This window comes from Telopea speciosissima, chromosome 5, assembly GCF_018873765.1.
Source record: "Telopea speciosissima isolate NSW1024214 ecotype Mountain lineage chromosome 5, Tspe_v1, whole genome shotgun sequence".
NCBI lineage: Eukaryota > Viridiplantae > Streptophyta > Magnoliopsida > Proteales > Proteaceae > Telopea > Telopea speciosissima.
This window is the reverse complement of record NC_057920.1, coordinates 12,345,554-12,371,562: the sequence shown is the minus strand read 5'-3', so window position 1 is coordinate 12,371,562 and position 26,009 is coordinate 12,345,554. Positions and strand designations below refer to the sequence as shown.

The window sequence follows — 26,009 nt, the reverse complement described above, 5'->3', positions numbered from 1 at the left end:
TTCTCTCTATTGGGTGTCAATTTTATGATGTATTAGGTATTAATGAAAACAAAAAGAACAATTGATTACCTCTCTGATACGAAATCAAGATTATTCATCCATCTAGATCAACTTTGACACCGTAAAAGATCACTTCCATTAAGAATACACGATGGACGATGGACTCATTCTCTGACTAGTCATTGTTCTTTGGGTGAGCTTATATAGAGGAAGAATTGTTCTTTAGGTGAGCTCAGAAGGAGGCTAACTGTTAAGAATAGTGTTGAGGAAGTCACGAAAGGCGACTGAAGACCAAAGTAGATCGGGCCCTAAAAATCTACGAACTATTGCGGCTTCAACATTCAAAGCAACCACTAGAAGATGAGACTCTTCACAAAAGTCACATTATCAGGAATCTCACCATTTAATTTTTCATTTTTTGTTATTAGGTTGGCGTCCCAAGTCCCAACTCCCAAGAGGTGGGTTATTTTTTGATTCTTTATATGAGGTGCTATTTAGAGGTTTGAGCAATTCAGCCGCCTCTCACTGTGGATGATCATACGGGTTTGTAATTATATTTTGGATCCAAGTTTTCTGTGGGGAGTGTGGGCCTATGCATACATGGGGTCAATGAGATGTGTATATTGGTATCATGGGGATAGGATTTTTGCCTCTCATAAGGGCAACGCGGTTACTTATGGTTTTAAAAAGATCGAAATTGATTGACACTGACCCTGATTTTCATCGCTCTTAATCGTTGTTTTTTCGAATTGATCAATTTCTAGTCATTTTCTTTATAATTTATCTTGAATCGAACTGATTTACGGGTTGATTTCTAATTTCTAATCCTTGAACCACTTCAATTTTCATCAAAAAATAGCTTAGATTCTCGATTCTTGAACCAATTTATATCAAATTAGATCAAAATCATCACTAATGGATTCTGAATTTTAAAACCTTGAGTACACTCTTTTCCACATAGAACTTTTCTCCATAAATTTTTTTTTACTTTGTAGATCAAATAAGAGAAATGATTCCCCAAATAAGAGAAATGACAAAAGTAAAATTCATTATCATTTTTTTTAAAAAAAAAAAGTAAAATCTATTGTAGTGTATAGAAAATGAATTTTGAAATTTTTTTATTATGACGTGTAAAATATCATACCGCCTTAGCTGGGATAAAGTTGGGTTTAATTGAGTTGTTGAGTTGAGTTGTGTAAATATAATACTTTTCCGGCTTTCCCTCCTTATACGTGTTAAGAATTGGCAAAATTTTGTAGGGTGGCAGTCGGTCAGTATAACACTATAACTAGCAGAGGGGCAAAAAGGTAATTACAAACCCACTAGGGATATAAATATCGGTGTCGGTGTTTGTATCTGTCGTATCAGGCCGCATCAGACATAAATTAAAAAACAAAACCACTTTTTGATCCATCAAAGATAAAACCCACACATACCTTACATCCATAAAAACAACTTAAAGGTGGAAGGTAAACCCATATATATTGTATTGAGAATGAGAGATGAGTAAATGACAGGACCATTTCTAAATTTGTAACTAATTCAAACGAGAAAACTTAGTATTAGTAGTAGGATAGACCCACAAATTTGGGGCTGTTGATGATAAGTTTCTCATGCACTCTCCCACACACGGTTTTAGTTATCTTGATTGGAATCGGTCTCGGTCGATATCCGGATCACCCTGAATCCGGATTGATTTGACGTTTTTACCCTTGTTTTTCTTTTTAAAAAAAAAACAAAATTGAATTTTTGACTCTTGATCCATACCAATCCACTGATACTCTGTCGATTCCGATATAAATCACCAATTTCGGCGATCCTCAAACCATGCTCCCACATAATCAAATGCAAAAATGGTAGATATTATTTTTCTTTTTAAGATAGGATTGTCTAAGCTATGGAGAACCCATCAATCAAGATTCAAGAGTGGGGAAGAGAGAGAGAGAGAAAGAAGAGCGATTGAACCTCTATCTAGGGTTTCAATCGATCGGTTTAATCTGGTTTTCGATCAAACTAATATCGTATTAGGTCAAATCGAAACCAAACCATTTCGACAAAGTTCGGTTTCAATCATTTTTAGTTTTGAGCTAGTTTGGTTCTGTCCTTTTATGGGCTAGTATCGGTCCATCCGTTGGTTGGACCAACCATGGGTATTTGGGGACATGGGAGGGAGAGAAAACCAAAAAGAGAGGATAGTTTGGACCATTCATCCAAAAGAGGCGGATTTTATTTTGCAATCGACAACATTGCCATTTTTTGTATTGGGGGGGATTTTCGCCTTTCATTGGAGGTGGGGCGATCATTTCGGCCCCCCACTGTGTCTAGGTGTGGCCCCTACTCTCTCTCTCTCTCTCTCTCTCTCTCGTCTATATCATATATATAGTGAGAGGGATAGGCACACCATTCTAATGTGGTAAGCTAAAAGCCTAGAAGGTGGGACCAATAGGGGCATAGGATGGGAAATCATACAAGAGGGGCAAAGGGGTCATTTTCAAAGGGGGAAAGAGAGAGAGATAAGACACAATGCTTGCTACCTTCTACCTTGTCGAGTGAGGACGGTGTGCCCATCCTCGCGAAACTACTGCACTCACCCCTGCCCCACCCTTGTGAAATAAAAAATCACATCCATGTTGATGCTCAATTGCTCATGCATGCACTCATTGGCCCTCATGCTAGTTCATGTGCTACACGACCAAGCCACGATCTTTTACCTTAAATATATACACTAAATATAATTGAAAAAATGTTTTCTTTATGGGAAAAAGGACTTAGGAATATGACTCCTACGCTCAGACACATGACAGGGTGAAATAACCACACTACCCCCATGAAAGGTGGAGATTCCAACCCTATTGATGCTTTTGCATGCGTTCCCATTGACCCTGCGCTAGCACAAAAACTATGCCCTTGGACAAAGAACTCTTCCCCTTTCTTTATTTATAATGTTTCTGGGTTTTTATCGGTTCTTTATCCATCATCGATATGGTCCGCTTTTCTATGGGTTTCATGAAAATCCAAACCAAAACCAAAACGATAAGGGCTCGATTTGATTGGACCCGGTTTTTAATCAGTCCAAAAAATTTGAGCTGAAAATCGACACCCTACCACTGCCGGCAGCACAGCCTAGGGATACTTTCTTTCTTTTCTGTTTTTTTCTTTTGGAGGCAAAGATTCTGTTTGGCACAAAACGTTTTAATCTAAACAACACGTTCCGTATAAAGGATGCAAAAATAAACCCCTCACCTCACCCCTACGGCCCCACCCCCCCTAATTCAAAGTTTAAGAGTTTAACCAACACTTAAACAAAGAATTTTAACGGATTAACCGAGAAAAACAAAGTCAAATCCAAGTGGTCTTACGACTCGGTTTGTACTGAAGAAAATTACGGAATGTGCCTACCCCGAGTATCGATAGAACCTAAAGACAACAAATCCAAAAATCTTTAGAACACAGAGGAAGAAGAAGAAGAAGAAGAAGAAGCCATTCTTACTGCCACAGAGGAGAAGAGAGAGAAAGAGAGAAGAAAAAGAGTAAAATAAACCAAAAATAAATCTAAGAGGAGAAGAAGGAGCGTGCAGGTGTTAATGATGTCACTCTTCTCGAAGAAGAAAAAAATTGCCAAGGTGTCTCTTTCTTCTCTTAGTTCCTTACTCCCTGAAGCATCTGAGTTTTAGGAGAAAAAAAGAGACCTCAGACTTTAGAGCAAGAGAGGTGAAAAGGGGTGGAAGGGAGAAGGGGAGAAGGGGAGAAGAGGAGAATCTGAGCTGCAAATGCCCTTTTGTTTCCTTCCTTTTGGAAAAAAAGGATGACTGAAGATCTCTATTTCTTCATCAAGGTGTGTGTTTGGTTGTGTTCATGCTCCGCATTTTTCTTCTGCAATTTTTATTGATTTGCCTTTCGTCTCTCCTTGAAGGTTCCATCCTAAAATTTGAGTTTATGGGTGCTCTTGTACAGTTTGATTTTATTTTTTTTTCTTTCCAATTTTTTTACTCTTCAGGGGCCTTTTTCTGTCTGATTAATAGACTGCATATCAGATATTGATGATTTCATTGGAGAAGTGTAAATCATTTTTAATTAAATGTCTGAACTTTAAGCTCTGTATTCTGCTCATTCGTTTTGATTTGGCATCTCCCCACAGAAATATGATTTTTCTTTTTTATTGATGCTGTCCTGACCTCTCAATCTCTCTCTGATTTAGATTTTATTGGTAACATTGTTTTGGGTTTTCATTTTGCTGAAATATTCAAACAGAATGAAGATTCCCCCTCTTCTTTTTTATTTTTTGGGATAAATTTTATGGGTTGTTCAGGCTTCAGTTTTTGCAATTTAGATGTTATTTATGTTTCTCTAGTCTGTGCCTTATTGATTTCTCCAGCCCCAATAGATTGGTAGTGCTATTGTGTTGGATGCTCCCCCCAGTGCTTATTCATCTGATTCTGGTCATGTAGCACCCCCTGACAAATATCTGCATAACTTCTTCATCACAGGATTCCCTCGTCATTAAGCCCCCTAAGAAATCTCCCTTGGTATTGAGGACGGTTGTCTTATTATTCTCCGTGGTCTGCGGTGTTTATATTTGCTCAATCTGTCTAAAGCAGATAAGCACCCAAACCAGAGCCAGATTCCTAAGTTTTGAAGAGGTTCAAAGGCCTTGTCATGTACTGGATATCCATCCACAGGAGATTCATTATGTGCACTATCCCATACCCAACACTTATGACAGGTAATTCAGACATTCCTGCTGTTGATTGCAAATTTTGGTCTGGGCTTACGTTAATCAACATCAAATGTTGTTTGATGCATTAACAGGGCTGAATGTGTGTGCAATCCTGTAAGATTCTTTGCCATCGTATCGATGCAAAGATCTGGTAGTGGATGGTTTGAAACCTTGTTAAACAGCCATATCAATGTAAGCTCGAATGGTGAAATCTTTTCTGCAAAAGAAAGAAGAGAAAATGCTTCGGCAATTGTGGAGACGCTGGATAAAGTTTATAATCTTGACTGGTTAAGTAGTGCTTCCAAGAATGAATGTTCAGCTGCAGTCGGCTTCAAGTGGATGCTTAATCAGGTTAGTAATGTCGTGGAAGTTAAGCTGCATTTGTTATTACTAATGTCTCCAGCATGGTGACTTTAAGTTTGAGGCTCCTTCATGATAAAACCCGAATTAAAAATGTTTGTGTTGTTTTTTTCATTGACTCTTAAAGCAAGGACCCATCGGATAACACTTGTTTTTTGCTTTCCCGGTCTTTTGGCTTTTTTTTTCCTGTTAAATTTTTGTTTTGAAGTCCATGCAGATATAAATGGAAGTTCCTGCTTGTTGCATTCATGCATTAGCAAAATGAGTGTTGACACCTACATAGTGAGGGTGGCCAACACTGGAGAACCCTCCAGCATCTGTAATTCATAGCTAAACCCTAAGAATCTGTCTGCTGCATGTCAAGTTTCCCAGTTTCAGTATGTTTCAGAGACACTAGTAAAAAACTTTCTGGTTGCTCAAAATCCATAAACTATAGGTAGGTCGTGTATCTTCTTTTCCTTTTCAAAAGGTTGGTATAAAGATCATAAGTTTGTTACTGTTTGCTGCTGCTGGACCTCCATTAAAATCAGTAAATCACAAATTTGCTTGGGAGATCTCAGGAGGCTATTATTACTACAGTGTGAGCTACTGTCTGTCCATACAATTTCTATATGAAAAATGGATGTAAATCCTTACACAATCTGTGGCATTGTTTAAAGCTTAAAACTGATGATGAAATGGCAGCAAGGCAAATGGACCCTTTGTCAGTATTTAATAATCTTTTCTCTTCTCTGTACCTCCAAACTTCTTGCTCATGTGGAGTCACCATTCAGTTAATAAGGTACAATGTCCATGCATTTGTTGTGTGGAAAACAAGTTGAATTCCTACATACCTTTTCCCATGAACTAAGCTTGAAACAGATGATGAAATTGCAAAGCACCTCCAGTCTGTGATTGTTGAAATAGAGACAAGCACACCTCCATTTGGTGTCTGATAATCTATTTTTCTCTCTTTAACTCCATACCTCCAATTCTCCAAATATAATTGATTCGGAATCACCATTTAGTTAATGAGGCTCCACCCCATTGGATAGTAGTTATCACTCTTGTTGAGGTTCCATTAAGTCGCATAGGTACAAAGCTGCCACTTGTTTGTTATAGTTTTTAGTTGAAGATTTTTAACATTGGAATAGAGGAACATCCAATGGCTAGCAATGAGGATCTAAATGGAACTATGATGGAATAGGATATATTATACTCTAATAGAAGGCATTGATAGGGAAGAGAAGATATTTAAATTTGGCATACTGTTCTAGCTTCTTAATGTTGTACTATGAAGACACGAGTAAAAGAATTTTCTACTGAGGTCCCAAAGCCGTCAAGATGGTGGCTTGAAGCATAATTATGGGAGCTTGATTAAGGTGTAAAAATATTTGGGTGAAAGAATGGTGTGGCCATTGGAAATTCACTAGCTTTTGGTTTTGGTTTCAAGTTCCAGTGAACAGAACTGATGCTTCTAATTTGTCTTGGGATTTGAAGAAGACGGTTATGGTCTGTATCAAACTTTAGAGATCCTGTAGTCTTCTTTGGTGAAGAATCTTCTTATTTCAAATAGAATTTAGCTAAAGTCTTAGTTACTTAAGGTAATATTGTGATTGCAAGCAGATATATGACAACAAAGACCTTTACCAGTTGGTACTTCACAGGAACCACTGTAGCCTACTTATTTCCCGGATAATGGTTAATGTTTCTTATCATTTTGTTGACTTGTTTTGGTGGTATGAGCATTAAGAACAACTGACTGACACGTTTTTTTAGTACTTCCCATCACTAGCTTTCATATTTATTTAATCAATAAGCATGAAGTTTTTATAGAGAACTGAGATTCTACATGCAAATAGGTCAAAAGAAAATAATCAATTTATATGTTAAAGTTTGTAAGAATTGTATAATTGTACAATATGCATCAAATGTGGAGAGTACAGCCATTTCCTTCAGCTATTCTAGGTGAAGATAAATGGCTATACTGTCTTGGAGGGTAGAAAGCTTTGTTCAACTTTTGGGAAAACAAAAGAAGAGCTTCATCAGTAATCACCTCAATCTGAAGTCATCCTTTACCCATGGGGTTGTTATCCTGAAGATGGTCTCACCCCAATCGAGCTGCAGCCCTCCCCCTACCCCTCTCCAAACCTCGCTCAGCCAAAAAAATATCTGATACTTTTTCTACGTCCATATGGTGGCTTTGATTCTAATCTCTCAGATGAGAGTATGAGTGCTAGCTGTAGTAATGTTATGACACTATTCCTCGGTGCCAGTCATAATTTCATTTTTCTTGACTTCTCACAATAGTTGTCCTTCATTTGTATTTGTCCTGTGATAATGCAATTACTTCTTGTTTCCAGCTGTAATCACAAATCTCTGATTTTTTGTGGTTCAGCCAAAGCATTCTTTTCACAGTAATTTGGGAAACAACTGAAAGTCCGATGAATGGGACAGAACCACATGTTTCTTCACGTAATCAGTTACTTATATATGCAAATTGTAGTTGTTGACAATCTGTACCTTTCTTTTTTTAATTTTTGGGTGACAGAAATTTGTTTTAGTGATTGGCATTGATTGTGTTATCTTTTCTTCTTGTTTTTTTTCCCCTGCTTGCTTGATTGGTCAATATGTAGAATTGCAACTTAAACATTATGGTTCAAACACGTAGAAGTATCTATCCTCTAGATTTTGACTTCTAGTCTGGTATATGTGCGTTTTATGTTGGTCTCTTTGGCCTTCTTGGCGACATTGGTCCTATGTATGATGTTTGTTTTAGTGGGGTAAAACCTGTCGACCTTAATTGTCTTGCTCTGTTTAATGCTCAGGGCCTGATGGTGCATCACAAAGAAATTGTAGAATACTTTAATCGCAGAGGCGTCTCTGCAATATTTCTCTTTCGGAGAAATGTGCTGCGCAGGATGGTATCAGTTCTTGCAAATTCTTATGATCGAGATGCTAAGCTACTGAATGGGACCCACAAGTCTCATGTACATTCACCTCATGAGGTCTCTCTCTCTCTCTCTCTCTCACACACACACACACACACATGCACGTGCTCATAGCCTGTTCCTGAATTTGGTTTCTTATTGTTTGCAGGCCCAGATACTAGCAACATACAAGCCTATCATCAATGCCACATTATTGATTCCCAATCTGAAACAAGTGCAGGATACAACTGCAAAAGCTTTAGAATACTTCAAGAGCACTCGGCACATAATTCTTTACTACGAGGACATCATAAAGAACCGCACTGTAAGATATCTGCGATCCATAGGACATGATGCTGATTCATTTTCCTTTTTCATAAAACAAAAGGTTTTTTCTCCCTTCCACTGTGTAATGCTATCTTCATTTCTCAAGTTCCTCCACTTCCCTGCAGAAGCTGATGGACGTCCAAGACTTTCTTAGGGTTCCACAGAGGAAGCTTAAGAGCCGTCAGGTGAAGATACACAAAGGGTCTTTATCAGAGCAGGTTGAGAACTGGGATGATGTTCACAAGACACTCAAGGGAACACCGTATGAGAGCTTCCTCCATTCAGACTATCAAATGTAGTACTCTTGTCCTCTTTCACCTGGGTCATGTAAATAACACCACTTTCCACCCCCCCCTGCCCCATCATATTTTTTTTCCCACAAAAGAGCCAGCAATGACCCCTCATGTGTTCTCCCCCACCCCAACCCAGCTCAAAATTTTGGATACAGCACAAGCTTCAAGTTTCCATATTTTATTTTCTTTTTACTGTTGTTTAATTTACTCCTTGTTTTGGAGCTCTTTTTATTCTCCCCCCCCCCCCCTCGCTAGATTTTTAGGTTCCAGGCAGACACTAATGTATATTAATTGTGAAAATGAAATCTAATCTTTCTTTTGTGGCTTCTACACTTGTTTTTTTTTCCCTTGGGAGTTTTCTACAGTTAGGTTGAAGCCTCAAAAAAAAAAAAAAAAAAAAGTTTCAGTTAAAGGCAATCAATTGAGGATGGTGGCAAAAACAAAAAGAAGTGAGGATGGTCAATGGTGCAGCTGAATATGGTCAATGGTGCAGCTGAATTTCAGTTCCTTTCAAACAGGTAAATTAATTAAGGGAGAAAGTTCTTTCCGGGAGTATGGTCTATGCCAGCACTCCCATGAGTCTATCTCTCTCCTCTCCATTTGAAAAGATACCTCTGACCCCTTGTTTTGAGGAGAGAGACAGACACATGGGGGTGCTGGTGTAGGCCACACTCCCAGACTAAAAATAATTAAATGGAAAGGGGTGATTTTTCTTAACTGGCCCAGACCAGACAGAGCAGGGTTTTAGTAAGCGGTATCGGTATCGGGTAACTATCGATACCGATCTGGATCGGCCGTATTGATCCTGTTTTATTTTTAAATTTTAATTTTTTTACATTTTTACCCCTGCCGTATCGAACCACCGATACAGGATCGGTCAGATATCGGTATCGGTGGATGAATTGGCCGTTCCGGCTGATCTGATACCGATTCCTCAAACCATGGACCAGAGTCACTTGACCAGCCATCTGATTTTGGCCTTGCCTGAGTACCATCCTGGAACATAATTTTCTGGGCCTTGGTTGAAAGTTGAAACTGTTATTTATTTGTTTGGGTTGATCTCATGCTTGAGCGTCTCCTTCACCCAGTCAGGCCTCAAAAGTAGGCGTGGAACCAGATTGGGCTGAGGTCGGGTTGGGATATCTCAGGCTCTCAGCCCAGCCAAGCTCTGAAAGCCCAAGGCCGTGCTGGCTGGGCTGATCCTAGGTGTCCTAGTGGCCTGTATTCGAAAGTAACGACACCCTCTCTCTCTCTCTACTGTCACACTCACACCTTCTCTCTCTATAATCTCAGCTTCTTTAGAGGGAGATGGAGAGTTGGCGAATTCGAGAGAGATGAAAGAGTAATGTCTGAAGTTAGAGAGGTAGGAAATCCATAGGGCAAACTCGACTTGTCTTCTAAAGAGGAGCACTGTTAGCTCCAAGAGACATACACGGCCTTCTCATTTTCCATCTTTATTATTTTTCAGAAGTAACAGATTCACTAAAAGATCAACAAGAGGGAAGGATTCTACTTCCAGGTTTTCAACATTTATTCTAACGTTCTATCACAGTTTGATCAATCATCCACTAATGCTTCGAATTCAATCAATACACAGAATGGGTAGCTTAGGAAAGAGCTATTACTCATACTACTGGGACTTTTGAGGTAATCAAATGTCTGTTCAAGGCTCCCACTATTGCAAGATTTGGGAAGGGCAAATGTAAGACCATAGATCCTCTTTGTAGCCCTTGATTTCTGCTGGCAAGAGACCTTGGAGTCCAGTTTCAGCCTAGTTGGACTACAATAAGGTGTATGAAAAAAATACATGAAAGGTTATTTGATTGAACTTGAATTTGAAGGATCACGACAAAATTTAACTTGCTCGAGCGTAAGAAATCTTCTAATCTCTTCCTTTTCTTTTTCTTCCTCTTGAATGATGGAAAGCTACAAAAGCTGTTTACAGATCTCAAGGCCCAAATCACTGAATAACCACAAGCATTATTTGCTTGCCTCAGAATTGGGGTTCCTAGGATCCGTTCTATCAATTACAAAATGGTCAACAATCCGAACAGTAGCAAGTGGGTCCTGTTGAGCAGCAGCAGCACTCCACTTGCTAGGGAACTTCCTAAGATGACTCGGTTGCTGCTGTTTTACTTCCTTGTCCCACTCCGGATCCAGTCTCCATTCCTTTGGCACCTGCAAATCAAAGAATCAATAATGCCTCCCAAAGAAAAAGGAGAAAAAAATTAACAAAATTAGAAACCGAATTGGCTACATAGTCCCTAAAAAACAGATTTTGAATTTGAGTCTTCATTTACCAAGGATGACTAATAGGACCAAACACATTCTGAAACTATTCTTCTCAGGGATCAGTTGGAGAAATCATTTCCACCAATGGCCAGTGTTGAACTAAATTGAGTTAGAGATCCAGTGACCAGGGTTCAACCCAGTAACAACCACCCATTTTAGTTACCCAACCTCTATCTCCATGACACATGAAAAGATGGTAACAAGTAGCTTTCTCATTTGCTGCTTGTTCACACTCTACCCAAATCTCCACCTATGGTCCCTGATATACAAAGAAGGCATCCGAACCCAACTGACAGGGTTTGGACAGAGTGAATCCTTGTGAAAGGAACAGAACTCAATGGAAAATTGTTAACTGCAGTTTCACAAAATTGCCATCTCTTTAGCCAAGGTAGTCTCATACCTTATCAACTGCAAGGGTGAATACTTCAAGGTCACCATCACGGGTAATGTGGAAGCGAGTGAAGGCCTTATAATTTGCAATGCGGAGTGACGAAAAAGCTTCATCGAAGTGTATGTGAAACCAGTTGATGCAGATATACAAGTAACTCCCAAACACCAGGGATACAACAGGGGTTGAGAAAACCCAGAAATAGAGGAAGACAGACGCATAGTAAATGATAGCACCTCCACGTGACAGTGATTCCATCCCGTTCTTGCAGATGCTACTCCTGGTGACAGCCATAACCTGAAAATATTCAGCATATGTTCAATTGTGATAAATGGAAAAGTACCCAAGAGAGTTTTTTTTTTTTTTTTTTTGGAATTAGAGAGCATTTCTCACCTCTGGAACATCAAATGCAGACATGAGATACTTTATACAAGCTGGGTAAAGGCCAAACGTCCACTGTTCTATACGAGCTCGGAGGCCAGTTGGGTCGGGGAAGTGCTCACTCTCCACCGATCGATACCATTCATATAATGTGTGATATCCTAAAAATAGACAAGTTAAACTCAATCGTAAATATTCAAAGCCCCAGTTGCCAGTTACCTATTTTAGCATCTTTTTCTAAGATAATGAGTTAATTTCAATGATTACATTTGCATATTAACTACCCTCAATTAACAATTTTGGACACTGCATATCAACTCAGTCCAACAAATATAACTAATCATCAAGGTTAGGGTTAATGCCCCTAATTTTTCATAAACTGCATTTCCAACCTAAGCAATCCAGTGATTAACGACTCTTCCATCAAAGCAATTCAAATATTAATAGCTCACTTTTATCTAGATACCCTCAAACTTGTTTCAATAGCTTAATTTGTACACGGAATCAAAACAGATCTCAGACACATTATTTATGCCACTACCTACATGCTTGGTGCATATAACTATGAATTCGATCTGGCTATCACTCGGCGTCGGCAACCATTTTAATAGTTCTATGCAACCAAACGAGGGAGGAGGAAGAGGGAAGAAAGAAAAAGCAGACCTGAAGTTGCTAGCAGCTGATGGCGGATACATGTCTCAACCCCCAGTTCCAGCAACAACATGAGAATTAGTGCTGCAGCTGTGTGAGAAAAACCATGAACCATTCCAATTATTGCCCGTTTCTTCCGCGACACTTTGGAAGGGACGAAACAAAATGCTGCCATAAGTAATAACAGAGTTCCAGCTGAAGACACATATGAATTTCCCAGCATGTATATTAAAGCATCCCACACTGTGCTAAAGAAAGTCTTCAAGTGACCAGAAAACGAATCATCCTTCAAGATGTGGTCAAGCCGACACTGGAAAGAACAAATTAAGTTGTTAATTATCTCTAATAAACATTTCCCCTCTTCCCCCCCCCCCCCCCCCAAAAAAAAAAAAAAAAGCCTAGAATGTGTATGTGTGAAGAGGAGGGGGGGGGGTGTGGGCATGCATAGTACATGTAATCAAGGAGGTCAACAGAATCCACTCATAAAGGAGAGAATGCTAGGACCACAGAAAACTACCTGTGGGAACATAGAAAAAGCCAGTATAAAGTAGATGATGCCGCCAATGAAGTCAAACTGCCAGTTCTTCTTCCGGAACTTCAAGATATTTCCTAATGCAATCTGGATCAAATTCACAAGTATGTCAGATTGACCATTATAAAAGGGCGTACCCAGTGCATGAGGCTCCTGCCACTGCAGGGTCTGGGGAGGAGTAGATATACACAGCCTTAGCACCCCCCACTTCACAGAGAGGCTGTTTCCTGATTCTAACCTGCAACCAGCAGGTCGCAATGGAGACCTTACCGTTGCGCTGGCTCAGATCGACCATTATGACACCAAAAAATACATATGGAGAACTTTTATTGTTGACTAGTTTGCAACAACTGAAGTGCAAGAATCAAACTTAGAAACTCACCCTGCTGGAATCCTCAATAGATGGATAAGCCGCCTTGCTTTCATACGAAGTCCCATAAAGCCTTTTGAAACTACTAAAAACATGAGTAGGATGTAAAAAAGCCCCACCACAACCATTGACAAGTAAATGTTGTACATAGACTGGTTTATCTGAAGAAACAGAAGAATGACGCAAGTAATGGTGCAAGTCTCCAGCCATTTGGAGCTTACACCTTCCCTTTAGATAATCACGAATTAAATGAGAGACATTCTTCCCAGAGACATCATTCCAGTACCAATCAAGTAGCCAATTTGGTTCATGTGTTAAAATGATTACAGAGTCATTCTCCCCAACCTGGAAAAAACTAAAAATGTTTTATAATCCATATGATCCAGACAAACTACATGATCAACTCTGTGAAGTTACCTCACCAGAAACTAAAGATGTGTTTGGTATGCAATCTTTGAATAGATTCTGGGTCTAGAATGCATTCCGAAGCGAGAAAATAGAGAAGAATCGGGTTTCATAATATTTTGTAAACCCAGAATCTATACCGAGAATGCATAGCAAACACAGCCTAAGCAAATAATCATAGACATCAAGAGATTTAGTTTCTCAGGCTGAGCATTGACATTAAAGGAGGTACATCACACATGACATCAAGTACTGATATTCAAAATAATTGAAGTGTGACAAAAGTGACAGTGAAATGCAATCTGACATTGACTAAAAACTTCTGAAAGTGAAATGGACTTCCTTGAGGAATATACTATGAACATAATAGATCCAGCATGATTGCAACAAGCAAATTCATGATTTCTAGAATGCAGAAATTTCTCCACTCCAAAGAATAATCAGAACTGAACTACATTCTGAGCCGCAAACTTCTTCTTGCAACTAATGCTTTATAGTTTTACAACACCAGAAATGACTCCTCATGGAAAATGGATAATTAGTAAATGTTCATATCCTTTACGAAACAAATACAAAGCAACTACTAGAAAGAACTCCCTTGAGTAAATGATACAATACCAGAAACAAGCAGCCAATATTACAGAGCATTAAAGAAAATCCATCCTGTGTCACTAAATTGTGTTAAACATATAACAGTCATTCAAGGTAGCTAGATTCTGTGAATGGTGCAGAATCACAAATAGTACCTTGTCTTTAGTTAATTCTGAGAAGAACTTGAATTGATACACATCAATGTCACCATGGAGAGCTTGATCAAGACCAAACACCCACCATCCTTTAGGCAGTTGCAGGGCAAAGTAACTTTTCTTTTGGGGCAGCAACCAACCACCTAACCAGCTTCGATGGCATATGTGCCTCATAAAAGTGTGAAGCCCATCAAACCAGTCTGTAGAAAAGAACACTTAAACTCATGTAAGGATCACGTTAACATTCTTTACAACAAAAACACTGGATCTGGTCTGCAAATTAATTATAATAATAACAAAATTGTATATTGAAATAAAACTCAACCCATTAACTTTTTTTTCGTCTGTTACAACCAAGAATTCTAACTGTTCAAGAAAGTTTGGCAAGCATTAGCACTAACCATGATTTCCAGGAATCACAAAACACTGTGGTCCATCATTTTGAATTGGTTCAGATTCTGCACAAGGTAACTCAGGCTTGTTCACAGCAACATGCTCTGGTTTATAACAAGGTGGAGGCTGGAAAGCATATTCGAAAGGACGAAAAAACCGATTCTCATATGTGAATGCTGAAGGATTAGGGTACCTGTAAAATAATGGAGAATTTAATTTTTCCAACAGAACAATACAACTAATTACGATAGCAACTGTTTTCCATCTTTCCCAACAAATCTGACAGATTATGTACCCATAAACAACAAAAACAACAAAAACAACTGGAAAATACAACTAAATTACCATGGAAGCTGCGCTTCATTTTCTCAACCATAAATGTTTCAGTAGGCCATTCTTCTTTCCAGAAGGCAGGGAACTAGAAGAAAACATTTAGTTACTACTTCAGCATAAGTTGCATCTGATTAGAAAATCTGGACCAAATAATCAGCTATTTCTTGTTTTTACGGAAAACAAAGTGCAAACATGTATATAGACGTGAGAGAGAGAGAGAGAGAGAGAGAGAGAGAAGCATATTTTTGCAATCCATTTTGTTCTTGACTACAGGAGAGAGCTCTCAAGGGAAATCCTAGTGGTGCAAACTTGCTCATTCACATGACTTGTATTCTTTATTTATTTATTTGATGGGTTACTACCTACTTTATGGTGGGGGGAAGGGAAGTGAGGACCAGGAGGCCCGAACCCGAGACCTCCTGGTGAACATGGCCTTTACTGCACCACACTACACCAACTGCGCTAGGCAGTTGTCTTCGGGGACTGTATAGATGCTCCTTTGTTTGTATATCATCTTTTACAGAGTTGCAGGCCCACAAAATCAGTTTTCACCGTATCAGCCTTATATAACTAGCTTCCCACAGACAAATATTCCCCTAGGAAAAGATTCTTTTTAGCCCTCGCTGCCACAAACACAAACACATGGAGCAGATGTGCAGAGCATCAGATGATTCTTGAAAGCATCGTCACTATAGGTTCTTCCCTGCCTGCTGCCTATTTTCCATTTTCTCACAAGAAAAGAAAATACTGATATAGATGAAATTACTAAAAAGCATGCACCACAGATAACAGCCTAACAAGGTGACCTAGCCGGCTAGCCCAAAAAAAAAGACCTCAAAAGTCAAAACCGCCTGCTTGGGCAATAAATTGGCAAGATTATGCAAGATAAGTTCAAATTATAACTTACGTTCATTCTACTAGAAGAAAATAACATAACCCCATAAGTCCAAATATTGAGTAAGAGCTGAGATATAGACCACTAAAAAAGTATATGTTCTTACACAAGCAAGTTAATGGAGCATCATCTAGAAACCTCTCCCCCAAGTTTAATTAACAAAGAGGAAAATGTTCATCACAGTGTCTCCTATTTTGATCTAAAACTCGAGGAAATAAAGTCATGATCCCATATCAGCTAGGCCACCAATAAAGTATATGTTCTTACACAAGCAAGTTAATGGAACATCATCTAGAAACCCCCTCCCCCAACTTTAATTAACAAGGAGGAAAATGTTCATCACACTGCCTCATACATTGATCTAAAACTCGAGGAAAGAAAGGCATGATCCCATATCAGCAAAACCTCAACAACCTAATCAAATTATGTATATGCAGAGTTTTGGGAGAGGAGAGTGAGAAAAACAAAAGTAAATCAGAAGCTAGATAACAAGGCTTCAAGTTCAACTGATTCAGACCACTTAACCAGCTTTCCCATGAAGCAAAGAAAATAAGAGTGTGGTTGATTTAAGAAGTTGCAACAAAAAGGGGTTAAATAAAATATTTGATTTGATAAATCTGTGATCAACACTATACCTATCGACACATAAATCAGTTTTTATCAAAGGTTTGACCTCATGGTGGGGCCCTGAAACTACTGAACTAAAAGAAATGTATTGTTTTGTTGAACATAATTTGATGATATGTTTGAATGCTTTCATCGAAAAGAAAGCAGAGAAACAAGAAATCAGAAATGGCAGATTGGTAACCTAGAATTCCTGTAGCAGATAGAGAAATTATAATTAGTTAAAGAAAAAAATTAGTTATGGCAGTTTAGCAACAAGGAGCCAAAGTATTTCACCCAAGACAAGGCAAACCCAAAAAAGCATGCGAAATTTTGTGATAGATGAAGAAAATTACACAGATACCTGTTTCTCAATAGTTGCTGAACAATTAGACCATAGTTGTCATAGCGTCTAGGCGACCCAAGACGTTGGAGGGTCCTGGACGCAAGATGACAACAACAAGGTGACCAAGGCGACACTAGTTGTCAAGGCACTTGGATGCCAAGGCGGTCACCTAGGCGACGCCTTGACAACTATGAATTAGACATCAGTTTGGATAATTTGTTCCTTTTAATTTAATTAAAAACCATAACAAAGAAGCAGAAGTCCAACTCACGCAAGATCCCCGCCTATAAGAAGTAAATCTCCACGTGGTAGGGCACACATAGAATTGCCGGAATTGACACGAATGGAGGGCTGAGCAAGTAACCGGGCCACAGTATATGCTGGGTTTCCTCCATCCCCAGTATCAGCCATGAAGTCAAACCACAAGTCTTCCTTATCACTAAAATGATCAAATAAAAGATCATCTTTTTGAGCTCCATCATGAACCTTACTCATTGCAGCCTGATCATACAACAAAGACAAAGAAGCAAAGGAAATTCTGAAACAAGAAATTTATTCAAAAAAAAAATAAACCGATTTTGCAGGGGAAAAAATATAACTAAAGAACCTTTAATGCGCAGCACAGAAAGAGAAAAAGAAGATGGGTGTTTTAGAAGTTCACTTCGAGGCTTCTTTACTCAGTCAAGGAGAACCATGCCATAGTTCTGTCTTTGAAAGAGTGGTTGATGCAGCTACGTCGCCAAAAGAGGCTTATTTTAATGGGAATAAGTCTAGGGTTGGGTTATATACATGTTGGGCCTTTGATCCCCATGGGTTTTCAATGTAATAGACTACTTTTATGGGCCTAAACTATGGGTAATAAGATTTCATATGGGATTAGTTTCCATACTTTGTTTTATTTTTGAAGTCTTTTGTTTTTAAATTGAACAGAGTCCAAGCTGGTCCAACAAGTGGTTCAATTTAAGTGATTTTAGTAGTTTTCTTTATTCGCTTTTTAAGCAATATAAGTTGCGCTGGATTAGGATTCTATAAGTCCAGCCATGTTTTGAGTCTATTTCCTTCAGTATTTCAATTTCCTAGTCAGTTTAGGTTATCTAATAAGTTAAGGATTGGGTTGGGCCTTTCTTTTTTAGTGTAGGAATCTATTTTTGAGTCTTTTATATAAGGTTGTAAGGGGGGCAAACATTGGACACAAATTTTGATTAACGAAAACCTTCTTGTTGCTCTTCTTCTCCATTGAAGATTTTTGTCTTGTGTTTGATCAAAGTTGAAGGATTCGGCGTTTGATCCGATTGACACCTTACGGTGGGAAGGGCGGGTGGATCGTTTGGTTACTTTATTGCATCCTCTACTGCTGTTCTTCAAGTTTGAAGGTTTTATTTCAGTTTGCTGCCATTAACAAGTACAAACCTAGTTCGAGTGCTTCTCCACCTCCATACAGAACTCGATCCAAACCTGCACCAATTCTGCCCAGCCTTTAACCCTAAACCCGCAATTCCCATCTTCCAAAGCCTAACCCTAACGGTCTAACTCAACCATACTTGTTGCCGATTCTGTCCAGCAGTCTTAGACTGGTTATTTGTTAACGAGACCTTCACTGAAAGACTCTCCTACATCAAGTTACCCTAACCCTAACATCAAACTCTAGATCCCACTAAACCCTAACCCTAAATTTGATCTTTCCATTAATGTAACTCTAACTGAATCTCCCTTGAAAAACAGATCCTGGTTTTGGCTTCTAGTTGGATTATATTCAATCCAGGACTACATAAAATTGGTATCAGAGCTATGGCAGAGGGTGAAGATCCAATCATACTACCAGCACCACCTGATCCTATGGGTAAGGTTATTGAGATGTTTCAGCAATCAGCGGCTGAACAAAGAACTATTAGTGAAAGGTTGCAACAACTTGAGGGATATCAAATTACTTCAGTAAAGGAAACTAACCAACCACTCAAAGAAGACAGATATCAGGTACAGTCTCAAATTCATCGCTCTAACAGAAGGAACAGAGAAGAAAGGGAACAGCCTAGAACCCTAGAGGCTAGGCCAACTTTTGAAGAACATGTGAGATCCTATTTTAATGGAGATACTGGTACTCCTCATCGACATTTTGATGATACACACAACGTTAATCTCGAGTTGAAGGAATACGATGGCAGACATGATCCACATGTATTTTATGATTGGTTATCTGCTTTGGATAATTATTTTGATTGGTATTATTTATCTGAGTTTTTTAAATAGATGAGACTAACTTGCACTAAGCTAGTGGGATTAGCACATAAGTGGTGGAGAACCCATATGAATGATCTTGAATACCATGGTAGAGCCCTCGTTACATGGGTAGAGATGAAGCAAGAACTAAGTGACAAATATTTACCATGGACGTTCAAAGCTCTACAGCAAGGTAAATTAATTTTCCTTCGACAACATCATCACCAAAAGGCCTCCAAAGCTGAAGACAACTTGAAGCCTCCATCAATGAGATTCAGTTTGCAAGTTGAAGATTGTTGGAAATCTGACATCAACAATGTTAAATCAAAGGCTGAATGCAAATTTACATTGCCAAAGGAAATTGAGAGAGCACCAGTTGAAGATAAAGCTGAAGTGATCATAGTGAATTGGGATGAAAAAGAAAACACAGTGCTTGAAGCTTCAAAGATGGAAGGTCAACATGTGGAAGATTCTACTGAAGTGGTCTACATTGAAGAGATCAAAGTAGACAAAGCTGAAACAGTGGAAGATAAAGCGGTGGTTGAGAGCAAGGTTCTAAAACTCGAGTTTCAACCAACCAGAAACCGAGATATGGTCGAAACCTGGTCAAAACTTGTGGTTTTTTCCCAGCCAACTCGAGCTGGTGGTTTTGAGGCCCAGAAATGTTTTTTTTTATCTGAATTTTTGTATACAGCTTATTTTGACATTCTAAACACATTGCATGAACTTGTGGTTTTTTACCCAAGTTTACTAGTGTACGCACAGTGTACTGAGAATCATAGTTGTCAAGACAGACACTTATTTATGCCAAATATCATTTCAGTAAATGTTTTTATATTTGGTATTTCATTTACTTAAGATATTATTCATAAATAAGCAAATCCCCCTATTTGAATCCAATCAAAATAGTTAAAAAATCAAATTCCAAAAGGATAAAAGGTCAATCCCACCCTCACACCCCCCCGGTTCAAGAACAAAAACTGGATTTTCGGTGGTAGGTCCAATTTTCAACTTTTCAATGTTGGGGTTTTTCTCCGATCTAAAAATTCCATAAATCTTAATATGGTAAAACATTGCTAAAAACCAAAAGTGTAGTAAAATATTCATTTGTTTTGATGTCTAAAAATATATTTTCATTCAGAGCAATTTTGACAGCATCATAGTTGTCATGGCGCTGGAGAGGGTTGCATGGTGACCTACGCCATGGCGACCCTCTTTGATTTCTTCTTCCTGTCTCTCTTTCCCTCTTCGATTTCTTCTTCCTGTCTTCGATTTCTTCTTCCCTCTTCGATTTCTTCTTCGATTTCTGAATTTTCTTCTTAAAACTTGAGAAACAATAGAGAAAAAATAAAACATGGCTTGAGTATACATCTATTAACACATTAAAAATAGAGAAAATAAAAAATAAAACATGGTCGACATGCTCGCCATGGCGGGCGACATGTCGATATATCGACGTGACACCCCTCCACCGACTTGGATCGCCGTGACAACTATGGACAGCATTCACGCACACAGCACACCAAATTAAGTTTGACCGGTACATAATCCTTCAATATAAATCAGATTTAAGCCTACTTTCTAAATCTGAAATTAGAAACTAGTGCTAACTTGCTAAAACTGAATTTAGAAACTATCTAATCTCCTATTACAACCAAACTGGAAAATAGAAACAAGGTAAACTAACATAGCTAAACAAAAATAGGAACAAATCTGTCCATAGGTGCCACAAATTACTGTTCACGTGAACAGTAACTCGGGTACTGTTCATGTGAAAAGTAACTTTTTTTTTTGTCTTGGTCTCTTATCTTCTTCATGCTTCTCTTTGGGCTGGGGCTGCCTTAGCTGACGCTCCATCAAACCAACAAAAACTTGTCACATCATCAGACTAGGCTGTCTCTCACAGAAGTTGAATCCCACAACCTTGTTGGACTGGTTTTGGGGCTTGTTCCTGCGGGTACATATGGACTTGTGATCTACATCAGCTCTCCCCATCTTGAAAAAAGGGCTGAAAATACTGTTCACACAACACTATTCAAGTGAACAGTGATTTGGGGACTGATATGGACAGCTGGTGTGAAGATTAGCTGTTGTATGTTGGTGGAGTATTCTATTAGAAGTTGCTATTAACTTAGTTTCTATTTTTGTAATTGTTTCTTAGTTATTAAGTCTAGGTATCTAGTAGTTTCTAATTTTGTTAACTTAGTTTCTATTTTTGTAATTGTCTCTTAGTTATTAAGTCTAGGTATCTAGTAGTTTCTAATTTTGTTTCTTTCTTTTTTGTAGTTATTATATTTACTAGTTGCTATTTTGTTCCTTGCATGTTGGCTGAACTATAAAACCTAATTTCTATTTTCATTAGGTTTCTATTTTTAGAAGTTACTATTTCTTAAGTTTCTTATTTTGTAAGCTAACTTATTCCATTAAATAGGCAGCCTTTGTTGTAATAGAAACAGATTTTGGAGAATAGAATTTTCAAGCCATGTTGCCATCGTTTATGGGAGAATATCCTTGTTTCAACAGTTGGGATGGCTGTCGGTGAGAGACCCAAGCAGAGAAAGCCATCCCCTACCCCCCATCTTCTTCTATCTTCTCTATATCCTCTTCTTCTTATCCTTTTCTATGTTCTTCTTTCATATTTAAACAGGAAAAAAAAGCAATAAAAGTTTCAGTTAATCAATTAATTCATACTTATTGTGTTGATCCTGGCTGCAAGCGATCTCCTGCTGGTGTCCCTGGTTCGAAATCGACTTTTGCATTAACATGTTAGTATGGTAGTAGTTGCAGTGTTCATGTGTGATGGGGTAGGAATATTTGCCAACACGTGTCAGACACAGTTGAGGCTCCTATTTTGAAGCATCCAAGTAAAGATAGGGGCCCGTGAGGTAGAGGGCATATCAATAAGGATTAAGGAATATCGATTAGAACTTTATTGGATTAAGGAAACCAAAAATAGTTTGTAAATTCTATTTTGAAGCTCAAGAAGTTCATACTTTTCAAAATCTTAACATGTTCGATTTCTTACATAAAATCTGAAACCTCTTGGGTTTGCCCTGCATAAGACAATAAGAAATCTACAGTTCATGTTCCCAGGAATTTCTCCAAAAGGAAAATCTATACACAGACACATCAGAATTTTACCACCAAAGAGGTGGAGCAAGAGTAGGAAATTAGTTGAGTCATTTAAAACATTAATGCATCAAATTGTACTAAATGCTGATCAAGATTTCTGAGAGTTCTCTATTATCATCATTAGTCATTTATCCCAACTATTTTGGTTTGATCATTCTTAACGATTTCACTCTATCAAACACCATAGGCTCCATCAAAGTGCGCATTTGAGATATCTTTTTCGGAATAATTAAGTTCTTGCTGACTATAGTTGGGCACAACATTTAACAAAGAAAGACATCCAAGGATCATTGAACTTTTCAGATGGTTATCTAACAGAGGATTTGTTAACAATTAAAATGGTCAATTAAAAGATGAAAAACCATTGGGCGAGACTATATATTAATTAATATAACATCGAAGAGTACCTGCATCATACGCATATCAAATCGACCAACGAATACTGTTACAGATACCAGGAGGTCAAAAACAGTCTTAAATAAATCGGCAGATGTCCTACAATATATTTCCAACAGCTTCATCAGGATGGTTAATGGAGTTTTCTCCTTGATGCAAATAACAGAGCAAAATTGTAAACACATACCCTGAGTACCAGGGAACCATATCCAAGAAATCAGGTTTCATCTGTTGTTTCTTCAGCTTCTCATATTCCTCAACTGGCAAAGGGTGAGTAAGAGCCCATCTGTTAAATGGCAAAATTAATGAATTCAAAATTAAAACCATAACGGATTAGATCAAATGAATTTGGACTAACATCCTCAGAATATCAAATATAATACAAGAAGAATATGATATAAAGACTTCATTTCTCATCTACTACTCAAATAGAATGGATCCAATTGTAGGTTCCATTAAAGATATTTAAACATCGGAGAGAAATCAGCCTAGTTACATGATCTCAACCATCTTTAAAACTGAGGTCATAATAAATGACCAAGGTCAGATATAGGCAGAATTTGGGCTAAGGAATTTTTGGTGAGGCCAATACCGATTCAAACTGGAGTTAGAGTATAAGCACTAAACCTTCACACTGATGCCCCCATCCAAAATAAAACCCATCATAAATTTAACACTTGATCTGGTGATTTTTTTCAAATGGCGGCAGTTCTCTTACAGATATGGAGAATTCGACTGAATATATCTCATCAAATGCAACAGGAGAATATACAAATCAGCACTAACCCCGTAGACCGTTCCACCACATAATTGGCAATGTAAAGACATATAAATGTGGCCCACAATGAATATATAGGAGAGATTTCATTTGATGTTCCCGGACATGATCCGCTACAAGCTAACTGAAAAAAAAAAAGGGGTATTGATAAAAAAAATGAGGGGAATGGTGTAAACAGAAATGACAACAGAAGGTAATATCCAGATAAAATACAATAAAAAATAAAGAAATATATTTAAAACAAAAAATGGCTTCCTCCATACCTCTCCATAGATAACCCACTTCGACAGAAGTGGGTAATCACTGGCTGATCCCACCGGGGCAAACCAGGATGAGCAGACCTGATCTTTCAACTCATTCATACGCAGAAATTTTGCCAGCAATGTGTTTCTTTCTTCTTTCTTCCAAATGGAAAACCAGCCAGAACTTCTCCTTTCAAAAGGTCTTTCCCACAAAACAGCACGGTTACCGCAGTGACTATAAAATACACAGCAGGCTATACTAATGACCTGCACAAGTATGACGGAGTCCAAAAAAAAAAGGATTAATGTGACCGACAGAAGCAACAGACATGTCTGTTAATATACACTCATATGTGTGTTTTAGTATCACTTACAGCACAATTTTGAAATATGGCTAGGATCTCTGGCCGCTTTCCAGCCACACGAGCAACAAGTCCAATATACCACATGCCAAGGAATATAATATGGAAAACAAGAAGAAACAAAATAGAAGAGATGTAAATCGTCAAAAATAGCGACAGGTTCATCCTCATATCCACTCCCATTGATTGAAAACTGGGAAGATGATACAAAGCAGCTATTAGAATCCATGCAACATACCTGAAATATAATCAATTTCTAAAAGTCAGCAACATCCAGGGTCTACACACCCTAAGCTAGGAATCAACAAGAAGAAGTCCAGATATAACCATAAGCTTTAGAATAAATTACATACCACCTACTGAAGTTTGAATAGCTTGGTTTAATCGTCTTCCCAACGAATGGAGATGAAAAGAAATAGAAAAATCCAAGCAAGCACGCATACATTGACCACCATTTAATATTGTTGTCTAACTTCTGTATGAGAGTATGCATGTTATCTGATGAAATAAAGAATAAACACCCCACGACTACTGCAATTATGGCATGGCGTGAATGTTCATGTGGATATGGATATGTTGGGGTCAATATTGTTCTGACCCTGTCCATCTTGAAGGTATCTAGTAGACCAATAGACGGCTTTGAGGATCCCATCAATCTTTGTCCAAGAAATTTATGTTACTTCACTCATTTAATGCACTTTCAAAGGAATGGCACTTGCAGAAGCCACATCCAACATAGAAATTTCTCCCAGTCCTTGAAATCAAGTTCATCTAGAAAATCTGCAAGGAAATAGTTCTCAGAGAAGCCTTCAGATTATAGTCCCTTGTATTATAAAACACAACACACCTATGATGGAACCATGCAGCTAATGAATTTATAATTAGCGAAATGTAAGAATTACAACATCAAATATCTCTGTAAAAGCATAAAACTACCAGTATCCAGAATGGCGTGAAATAAAACTCCTCCACTAAGTTACTGATTCACACATTTTCTAAGTATAATATGTAGTAAATAGCATCAATTAAGAAAAACAGAGAAGAAAAAGAGGAAATGATAAAAAGCAGTAGCAGCACAACTTAGCAACAAAACAAGAAGGGTTAACATTCCTCTTTTTCCAATTTGATTGTTCAAAAAACAAAACCACGTAAAATAGTAAATCTTAGGGTTTTATTTCAGACATTGCAGAGCAAGATAAAACAAAAGGGAGAGAAGCAGACGCAGATACGAGAAACCCAGAAGAGACATTGTGAAGTTTTTACACCATAAATCCATAATAAAACCCAAAAACAAAAAAGGAATAAAAAACACAGAAATGTTAATTTGGAAAACAGACGAGACAGAACCTATTGTACTTCCATCGAACAACATTGTATTGAATACTGAGCAAAGAAAAACACAAAAAATGAAAAAATAAAAAAAAAGAAGAAGAAACTTGGAATAGAGATTGAGAGACAGAGGTACCTGAATGAGGGAAAATGAGAGGAGAAGGAGGAGAAATGAAAGGAAGGGGAGTCCTTGAGGTTTTAAAGGTGAAGGGAATTGGGGTTCGTAGGACCGACTTGGCATGGCATCCCGGAATGTTTGCAAGGAACCAGGAAATGGCATATTCTCCTCCACTCTCCATTCAAATCACCATGAGAGATAGAGAGAGAGTGAAAATTAGAAAAAGAAAAAAGAAAAAATGATAGCTTATAATTTACATAGCTTACAATATATCCATCATGTGCTTCAGGCCAACTCCACCTTTGCATAATTCATAATTCTACGTAAATATTCCAATGATTAGGTGCTCCGCCAATCAGGACCGTTGATTTAACGATCTAAGTCATCTAACTGACTTGTATTATGATTGAGAGTTTGCAGCCGTTGGATAACTGACCATGATTCTGATTCGTACAAAATCTAATAGGAGTCTTATGCGATGCCCACCAATAACC

General features: G+C 38.2%; 2 protein-coding genes across 4 annotated transcripts; one reads left to right on the top strand and one right to left on the bottom strand.

The window, feature by feature from the left end:
• Positions 1 to 3,705: 3,705 nt before the first annotated feature.
• Positions 3,706 to 8,658, top strand: LOC122661005 (nodulation protein H-like). The gene is made up of 6 exons (XM_043856293.1): positions 3,706 to 3,835; positions 4,488 to 4,723; positions 4,810 to 5,068; positions 7,885 to 8,064; positions 8,156 to 8,311; positions 8,439 to 8,658. The coding sequence occupies exons 1-6, from the start codon at positions 3,806 to 3,808 to the stop codon at positions 8,610 to 8,612; spliced, it is 1,035 nt and encodes a 344-aa protein (XP_043712228.1). The 5' UTR covers positions 3,706 to 3,805; the 3' UTR covers positions 8,613 to 8,658.
• Positions 8,659 to 10,489: 1,831 nt separating this feature from the next.
• LOC122661003 lies at positions 10,490 to 25,715 on the bottom strand. 3 transcript variants are annotated; one of them, XM_043856290.1, is made up of 16 exons: positions 25,534 to 25,715; positions 24,422 to 24,848; positions 24,081 to 24,306; positions 23,728 to 23,973; positions 23,473 to 23,588; positions 22,874 to 22,972; positions 22,698 to 22,785; positions 17,213 to 17,442; positions 14,773 to 14,957; positions 14,372 to 14,571; positions 13,233 to 13,565; positions 12,836 to 12,937; positions 12,331 to 12,628; positions 11,680 to 11,828; positions 11,299 to 11,583; positions 10,490 to 10,784 (listed from the first exon to the last, which is right to left on the bottom strand). In XM_043856290.1, exons 2-16 carry the CDS (start codon positions 24,718 to 24,720, stop codon positions 10,587 to 10,589), a joined length of 3,054 nt encoding a protein of 1,017 aa, XP_043712225.1. In that variant the 5' UTR covers positions 24,721 to 24,848; positions 25,534 to 25,715; the 3' UTR covers positions 10,490 to 10,586. The 3 variants fall into 3 exon arrangements, with proteins under 3 accessions (XP_043712225.1, XP_043712226.1, XP_043712227.1); XM_043856291.1 differs by lacking the exon at positions 25,534 to 25,715 and adding an exon at positions 24,916 to 24,929; XM_043856292.1 differs by lacking the exon at positions 25,534 to 25,715 and having other exon boundaries at positions 24,081 to 24,157; positions 24,250 to 24,306; positions 24,422 to 24,496.
• Between the last annotated feature and the right edge of the window lie 294 nt (positions 25,716 to 26,009).

Excerpts from the sequence above, each read along its gene's own strand:
- LOC122661005 (XM_043856293.1), top strand. The coding sequence starts at position 3,806 with ATGACTGAAGATCTCTATTTCTTCATCAAG. Across the intron at positions 3,836-4,487 it reads ATCTCTATTTCTTCATCAAG|GATTCCCTCGTCATTAAGCC; the intron begins GTGTGTGTTTGG and ends TCTTCATCACAG. Across the intron at positions 4,724-4,809 it reads ATACCCAACACTTATGACAG|GGCTGAATGTGTGTGCAATC; the intron begins GTAATTCAGACA and ends ATGCATTAACAG.
- LOC122661003 (XM_043856290.1), bottom strand. The coding sequence starts at position 24,720 with ATGGGATCCTCAAAGCCGTCTATTGGTCTACTAGATACCTTCAAGATG. Across the intron at positions 24,307-24,421 it reads TATTCAAACTTCAGTAGGTG|GTATGTTGCATGGATTCTAA; the intron begins GTATGTAATTTA and ends ATTATATTTCAG. Across the intron at positions 12,629-12,835 it reads CTTTTTCTATGTTCCCACAG|TGTCGGCTTGACCACATCTT; the intron begins GTAGTTTTCTGT and ends TGTTCTTTCCAG.